General features: G+C 46.6%; 1 protein-coding gene across 1 annotated transcript in view; it reads left to right on the plus strand.

Moving 5' to 3' along the window:
- PSEN2 (presenilin 2) overlaps window positions 1–8,418 on the plus strand; it is a 29,678-nt gene extending 21,260 nt beyond the window's left edge. The window contains exons 7-10 of the mRNA XM_007936982.2: window positions 3,091–3,174; window positions 3,542–3,643; window positions 6,137–6,255; window positions 8,263–8,418. Coding sequence (XP_007935173.1) covers window positions 3,091–3,174; window positions 3,542–3,643; window positions 6,137–6,255; window positions 8,263–8,418 — 461 coding nt within the window. The remainder of the gene's footprint in view (window positions 1–3,090; window positions 3,175–3,541; window positions 3,644–6,136; window positions 6,256–8,262) is intronic.
- The last annotated feature ends 347 nt before the right edge of the window (window positions 8,419–8,765 follow it).

The raw sequence follows: 8,765 nt of genomic DNA on the forward strand, positions 1-8,765 counted from the left end.
CTTCTGAGGAGTGGCTGGTGGGTTTGAACCGCCAGCCTTCTGGTTAGCAGTCAAGTGCCTTAGCCACTATGCTACCAGAGCTCCCAATAAGCAATACACTACTGAAAAAGAACAAAGTAGGAGGTTTCACACTCCCAGATCTCAAAACCTACTATACGGCCATAGTTGTCAAAACAGCCTGGTATTGGTACAGCAACAGACACATAGAACAGTGGAATAGAATTGAGAACCCAGAAATAGATCCATCTAGGGTCAAGGAGCTCTGGTAGCATAGTGCCTAAGGCACTTCACTGCAAACTAAAAGGCTGGCAGTTCAAACCCACCAGCCACTCCTGGGAAGGAAGGTTGGGGAATCTACTTCTGTCATGATACTGCCTTGGAAACCCAAGGAGGGGTCGCTAGAGTTGGGTCTGACTCAATGGCACATAATAACAACAACCATCTATGGTCAGTTGATCTTTGACAAAGAGGTGAAATCCGTTCAATGGGGAAGAGATAGCCTCTTTCACAAATGGTGTTGGCAAAACTGGATATCCATTTCCAGAAAACTGAAACAGGATCCGTACCTCATTCCATACACAGAAACTAACTCCAGATAGATCAAAGACTTAAATGTGAAACTGTAACATTCCTCAAGGGAAAAACAGGGGAAAATTTAGGGGCCCTAATATATGGTATAAATAGACTATCAAGCATAACCCAAGATGCACAAATAGCAGAAGATAAACTAGATTATTGGGACTTTCTGAAAATTAAATTGTTACGTGCATCAAAAAGACTTCTCCAAAAGTGTAAAAGAGAACCTCCAGAATGGGAAAAAAATATTCGGCAGTGACATACTGGACAAAGGAGTTACCTCTACAATTTATAGAAAACTCCCAACATCTCAACATCAAAAAGACAATCCAGTTACAAAATGGGCAGAAGTGTGAATAGACACTTCACCAAAGAAGATATTCAGGCGGCCAACAAATACATGAAGAAATGTACACAATTGTTAGCCATTAGAGAGATGCAAATCAAAACAACCATGAGATACCATCTCATCCCAGCATTAATAGGAAAGTTCAACAAGACAGAAAATAACAAATGCTGACAAGGATGTGGAGAGATTGGTACTCTCATACACTGCTGGTGGGTCTGTAAAATGACACAACCACTGTGGAAATCAGTATGGCAATTCTTTAAAAAGTTGGAAATAGAAATACCATTTGACCCAGCAATGCCGTAGTGCCTAAGGCACTTGACTGCTAACCAGAAGGCTGGCAGTTCAAACCCACCAGCCACTCCTCGGAAGGAAGATTAGCAATCTACTTCCGTAGTGATACTGCTTTGGAAACCCAAGGAGGGGTTGCTATGAGTCAGGTCCGACTCGACGGCACATAACAACACAACATCCTAAAGAAGTGAGAGGGGAGACACAATAGATATATGCACACCCATGTTCATAGCAACACTTTCATAATGGCAAAGAGATGGAAACAACAAGTGTCCATCAACTGAGGAATGGATAAACAAACTGTGGTACATACTCAAACTCACTGCTGTTGAGTTGGTTCTGACTCAAAGTGACACCTCTTTTGGTTTCCAAGGTAGTATCTCTATGGAAGTAGATTGCCCAGTCTTCCTTCCGAGGAGTGCCTGGTGGGTTTGAACTGCCAGGCTTCTGGTTGCAATCAAATGTCTTAGGCACTACACTACCAGAGCTCCCCTGTGGTATGTATACACAATGGAATAGTATGCAACCCTAAAGAATAATGTAGAATCTGCAAAACACTGCATAATGTGGATGAACTTGGGGGACATTATGCTGAGTGAAAGAAGTTAATCACGGAAGGACAAATATTGTTTTGGTCCATTATTTTAAAAAGTCAAGGAACATTTTATACATAGGAAACTTTCATTGCTGGTTACCAGGGAGGAGCGGGGAAGGGAGGGAAAATTTCTAGATAAGTTGAAAAAAAAAAAAGATCATTAGTGGTTACTAGGGTAGGAGAGAGAAGGAAAGAGGAAGCTTTTGTTTGGGGTCATTGAGTTTATGCTAATAGGTGGTAGAATATTTTGGAAAAGGATAGAAATAATGGTGGCACAACATGAAAAATGTCATCAACGTCCCTGAGCTATAAATGTAGAAGTTGTTATGTTATGTTGGTGAATGTCTTGTTGTGTATGTTTTCACCACAATAAAAGAAAAAAAAAAGATCTTAGGCTGACCTGACTATACATAACACAGATTGTTGAGTAGAGAATAATATGTGGGGGACAAGAGTAGAAACAAGAGACTTGAAGGCTGTATTATAACCCAGGAAAGACAGTGGGGTTTGGACCAGAGGCAGCAGTAGAAGTGATGAGAATTGGTTATATCCTGGAGATATTTTGGAGGCAAAATTGACAAGATATGTGGAAGGCCAGGGTGTGAGAGAATCAAATCAAGGATTACATTAGTGCTTTGGACTAAGCAACTAAAAGGATGGAGTCACCTTTTACTGAGAGGGAGAAGATGTGGGTAGGGCAGGTTTGAGAGGGTGGGTTTGGGAGTATGTTTTGGGCATATTAAGTTTGAGGTGCTCATCAGACATTCACGTGGCGACTTGAAGTGTGGGGTGGTAAGTTGAGATAGTTCTAGGCCAGAGATCCAACAGATAGTTACTTCACAAAACTGTTCACTGATACAATAGCTGTAGTTTTTTTTTTTTTTTTTTTTTTTTTGAGGGAGGTGGTAGTGGAGGGGGGGACCCAAACTAGTTGCGGTCAAATTGATTCCACCTCGTGGTGACTGTGTGTGTCAGTGCTCCCTAGGGTTTTCAGTGGCTGATTTTTCAGAAGTAGATCACCAAGCCTTTCTCCTTTGGTGCCTTCCAGTGGGCTCAAGCCATCCACCTTCCAGTTAATAGCTGAGCACTTAACCATTAACATCACCTATGCAGTTTGTGAGGAGGGAGAAAAAAGGAAAACTCAGTAATTGCCTATACCTTGTTGGTGAATCTGGACACCCCCACCCCAAGGGCCTCCTACCAAATACCATGTGGACTAAGGGTCTTGAGCTGGCTATGTGGGGGTAACCCCAGTTAGCACTTCTTCTTCCCACAGCTGCCATGGTGTGGACGGTGGGCATGGCCAAGCCAGACCCCTCCTCACAGGGAGCCCTCCAGCTCCCCTATGATCCAGAGATGGGTGAGTACCAAAGAACTGGGATGAAGCTCTTTACTTGCACCCCACTTGTGTGGGGGCCAGGCCTGGCCTGGCCTCTCTCGAGGTTGTGAAGGGCAGAAGGGGATGTGTCTTCCTAAGCCAGCCCTCCTGAGCGTGTGTCTTAGAGACTGGGTGGGGTTGGACTGTCAGCCCTTGGCCCCAACCTCACTCAATTTCATTCCCTTCCTGGTTCTGAGGGCTGCTGTGGGCTGGTGTGGGTGTGGGCGACAGCACTGGTGTCACCAGTTGATGCTGGGTGGATACCCCCCACCCCCAAAGCTGAGGGACACCCTTTGACTATGCTTGTTTCTCTTCTTGCCCCCTCCTCACCACCATGATGGACACCCAGAGGAAGACTCCTATGACAGTTTTGGGGAGCCTTCGTACCCAGAAGTCTTTGAACCCCCCCTGCCTGGCTACCCAGGGGAGGAGCTGGAGGAAGAGGAGGAAAGTAAGGTGCCCATATTCAGATGGTCGGCTTCAATCTAGGGGTGGGGCAGAAGTGAGGGTGGGAAGGGGTCCCTGAAGTCTGGGTCCTTGTGCAGCTGTGGGGGAGATGAGTGGACTCCGAGGAGGGGTGAGATGGCAGGTTGCCCTCTGTATTGGGGCTGACATGGGGTTGTGGAGTGCAGGGCAGAGGGGTAGGTGTTGGAGAGTTGGCCCCTAAGGCAGGGGAGACATGAGGAGGTGATGTGGAGACAGTCTTGAAGACAAGGCCAGAGGTAGTCAGAGACATGGTTCTTTTTCCAAGGGGCTTAGCACAGTCATTCAGTCAGGGCACATTCACCGTGGGCCCAACAGCAGCACCAAGAGCCTATGACGCAGTTTCCACCCTCCCAGAGTTCCCAGGGAAGAAGGCTAAGCCTGAGGTCATCCTGAAGGAGGGGGTAGGGTATTTGTAAAGGCTGAGAGACAGAAGGTGAATGTGAGCCTTTAGGGAGTTCTCTGTTTGCCTTGGACAGGAAGAGGGAGTGGACGAGCAGGGAACTGCTATGGGGGCTGGGAAAGACCTTGTAGGGCGTGGAACAGGCTGGGAGACCCCAGTTTTATCTTGGAGGTGACAGGGACCACTGATGGTTACTCAGATAAAGAAAATGATCAACTCTACATTCCAGACTGAGGGGATCAAGAATGTAGACAGATGAGCCAGACTGTTGGGAGACCAGGAGGGAGCTCTGTCCTCACCCAGATGACAGAAAAGAGTGAAGGGCCAGAGTCAAGGACAGAGATTAGCCAGAGCACATGTGCGACAGCCCTGAAGGACTGAGCTGCTCCTGAAAGAGGCCAGGATCTGAGAGCAAGCATTGGAGTCATCAATATACGCATATTTCCAAAACTGAGGGCGTGAAGAAGAGCCCCTAAGAGGGTGCAGAGCCAGGATAGAGAGCTGTGATAGAACCCAGGGTTTATGGGATGAGATGGAACCCATAGAAGACCCTGCAGTGTAGCCTGTGCGAGGGCCTAGAGGGAGGAACTGTAGCCATCCGTTGGGACAGCCAAGCAATGGCCTGAGCCCAAGTGGATCAGTTGTGGGGAGAGAGGCAGATGCCTGGGGCCACTAGGTTTCAGAAGTGAGTGGGAGGTGAGCACAGGGTTCTTTGGAGAGTCCTGCCTGAGGAAGAAGTAGTAAAGGGAAGGAATGAACAGGCGAGAGCAGGAAAGCAGAGATAGGGGTATAGCAAGAGAGGACCAGGGCAAAGAAAGCACTATTTTTAAGTATTTTTATGGAAAGATGTAAACATGTTTATTAGGCACCAAAGAAGGAACCAGCTGAGAGGAACAGTTGAAATTAGAGGTGCAACAGTGGTATTGATGGAGAGAGGTCATGGAGGAACAGCGAGGGCAACATGTTGCCTTGAACAGGAGGAGGGACACCTCTCACTTGGCGTTTGGAAGGGAGGAGTGGTGGTCAGGTGAGGTAGGCATGGGTTTCCTTACAGCAGGCCTGCTTGGCTCGAGTTTATTATGTAAGTCTTTTTATTGTCTACAGGAGCAAAATACACCTGTTCTTCACTTACTCACTATCTTGTTATCTGACATTTCGTGTTTATGACCATAGGAAAAAATCTACTATCTGATTGTTTTGTGCATTAATGACATATGTCTGGTGGTAACAGAAGCCGAGGTCCAAGGCAAGAGTAACACTGAGTATGATGGTTAAAGTTATGTGTCATCTTGGCTGGGCCAAGATTCTCAGTGGTTTGGCAGTTGTGAAATGGTGAAATTTGGCAGTAATGTAATAATATAATTTGGTAGTTATATAATGATATCGTTTCTCCATTTTGTGGTCCAATGTGATCCTCCTCCATTTTCACATAATGCAGACTTTTGCATAACAGCTTGGTCTTTGGAACCTAACCATGTCTATAAGTGAGGAGTGGGTGTACTTTGTACTAAAGAAAACAAAAGCATTTTAAAAGTCTTAATTTACTTATTAATAATGGTGAAACTAATTACAAATTAATTTTCACCTATTTTTAAGGTGAGGGGGAGTACCCAGAGGACTTGTAGCTAGGTGTGTATAATTACATGTTCTTCAAAATAATAAAATTAAAATTCCTAGAAAAAAGTTATAATTCAGACTTTAAGCACTAAGTTGTACATTAACTCCCCCAGCCCTGGGCAGTACATTTTTATTTGTTCTTTTATTTGTTCAACTAACTGCCAAGCACTGGTTTTACCCAAGTATCAGACATGCCCGCTTTTGATTGCCCAGATTGTAAGTCACTCAAACCATGGGTTTCCATATCTTTTCCCACTGGCCTCCATTTTCTAGGGGACAGCCCATTATTGGTCACCACTCTGCATAGCTGTTCCCAAGGTCCATGTGAGGTGGACTAGGCTGGATAGGGACTCCAGTCTAGTCCCCTGAGGCCCAGGGGCTCTGCCAGCCTCCTCTTTTGGCTTTAGACACCAATGAGTTCTCTTTCTCTTCCCCACACAGGGGGCGTGAAGCTTGGCCTTGGGGACTTTATCTTCTATAGTGTGCTGGTGGGCAAGGCGGCAGCCACGGGCAGCGGGGACTGGAACACCACACTGGCCTGCTTTGTGGCCATCCTTATCGTGAGTGGGTACCCCAGGCATTGCGTCCTCCTGGGGCCCTCAGGAGGGGGCTCCCACATCCCCAGGGAGTTTTCAGGTGCAGTCTTCCCTCTGAGGAGCAAAAACAGTTATTGGAGCTGTATGGGGCTGTCAAGTAGATCCCTGAGACCAGAGCTTTACAGGAGATTGTAGTTGTCAAAAGGAGCTCTGGTGACATAGTACCTAAGGCATTTGACTGTTAACCAGAAGGTTGGTAGTTAAACTCAGCAGCCACTCTGCAGAAGGAAGACTGGGCAATCTACTTCTGTAAAGATTTGCTGCCTCAGAAACCCAAAGAAGATTGCTAAGAGTTGGAATTGACTCGATGGCAGTGAGTTTGGGTGGTGGTTTTTTGGTTTGGTAGTTGTCAACAGGAGTCCCTAGGTGGTACAAACAGTTAACGCTTAGCTGCTAACCAAAAGGTTGGAGGTTTGAGTCCACCCAGAGACATTTCAGAAGAAAGGCCTGGTGATCTGCTTCCAAAAAATCAACCGTTAAAAAAAAAAATCTTTGATGCATATGGGGTCGCCATGATTCAGAATTGGCTTGATGGCAGCTGGTTGGTTGGTTGATAGTTGTCAACAAGACCCTCTCCAGACTATTCAAAACAGTGCAAGAGGAGGAATGACCCAGGAGCTCTGACAGTTTTCATTGAGCAGCACTCCATGCCAAGGATGTGACCAAAAGTTTTGTGTGCTTGTCTCACAGTCCCCTATGTGCTAGATATGATTACCTCAGATTTTTAGAAGTAGATAGTTAGCCTCACCCATGGGCACAAAGCTCGTGAGGAACTCTGACTCCAGATCCTAACTGCTTCTCCTTCTTCTATGCCATCTGCTTACCCTGAGGTTCTCAATTCCTGAGGGTTGGAGGGTAACCTCATGACTTTGAACCCCAGCAGTGAAATTTGAAGTCCCCTGTAGTCACTTAACGTGGCCAAATACACATAATGGGGAAACATCCTATTATGATTTCACCTCAGGAATTTTCCTTTTAGGATCAGAGGAGGGAGAGTCTCAGTACTCCCCACTCAGTGCTTTGCCCTTTGAGGAAAACTCTGAGTGTTACACAGCAAGCACAGTAAGGCTGGTGGCCCAGATTTTGGAAGATTCTGTTTCTGCTCACAAGTGAGTGTCAGGGACAAGGTGACAGGCCTCCAGGCCTTCTACCACCCATAGTCTGACCTGAAGCCTGCTGCTGCCCCAGGGATAGGGCTGCCACTCTGATTTTTGTCCTTACCTGGGTTCACTGCCTTGCTTGGCCAAGGGGACTGGAATGGGCACCCCCACACCTGCTTGCCAGGGAATGAGTCCCATAGCATCATTGATTCCTTTAGTGTAAACTGCTGAGAGCCTCCCTGGCATTTTAGTCAAGCCCATCCAGTTTTTGGGGAGCTCTGGTGGTATGGTGCCTAAGGTATTTGACAGCTCACCAGAAGCTGGCAGTTCAAACCCAACAGCCACTCCTCAGAAGGAAGATTGGGCAGTCTACTTCCATAGAGATATCACCTTGGAAACCCAAGGAGGGGTCACTATGAGTTGAATTGACTCGACGGCAGTGAGTTTGGTTTTTTTGGATCCAGTTCACGTATAAGTATATGCTCTCTGAGAGGAAGCATCTTGCCATGAGTGACTGTGCTAGCCAGACAGGGGAGGCATCTTACCTTCATGAGTGACTGTGATAGGTAGACCAGGGAGGCAGCCCAGTCTGGGAGCATAGCCCTGTCTTATGAGTCAGGAGGCTGCTTTCTGGCTCAACCACTAGCACATGGGGTGTTAGGATGGGAGTGAGAACATCTGCCCTCTAATACCCCCAAGAGCTGTTGTGAGGATCAGAGAAGATAACGGGGTGACAAGTTCTTGAACAAGTCCTGAGCCCAGGGACTAGGCCATCATAGTCTTTCACAAAGTGCTCCCTTCCCTCATCCACTGACACATCCACACAGTGGAATCACCCTCCTCCATCCCTCACCTCTTCTGTGTCCTGCAGGGTTTGTGTCTGACCCTCCTGCTGCTGGCTGTATTCAAGAAAGCACTACCTGCCCTCCCCATCTCCATCACCTTCGGCCTCATCTTTTACTTCTCCACAGACAACCTGGTCCGCCCTTTCATGGACACCTTGGCCTCCCATCAGCTCTACATCTGACATGAAGCATGGTGCTGTGGGCTGGACGCTATAGGAAATTTTAACTTGATGCAGTGGTATAGTTTTTACACTCTAGTGCCATATATTTTTAAGACTTTTTTTTCCTTTAAAAAAAAAAAAAGAAAAAGTGTTGTGTTTACTTTATGAAGATGAAGCAGAACCAGCTTTTTGGTGCTAGTTGTTTTTGTTATCAGACTTTGGCTTACCCCGTCATCAGCACTCACTTCACTGACAGGAAACACAAATTTACCCAGATGAACTGAGAAGGGTTACCCGTTGTAGGGAGGGGACATGGAGGATGCCTGTTTACATTTGATGGCCTGGAATTCTCCAAGGGCCTGTATGAA

Source organism: Orycteropus afer, unplaced genomic scaffold (assembly GCF_000298275.1).
Source record: "Orycteropus afer afer isolate SDZICR_OR568_19922 unplaced genomic scaffold, OryAfe1.0 scaffold00039, whole genome shotgun sequence".
Taxonomy (NCBI): domain Eukaryota; kingdom Metazoa; phylum Chordata; class Mammalia; order Tubulidentata; family Orycteropodidae; genus Orycteropus; species Orycteropus afer.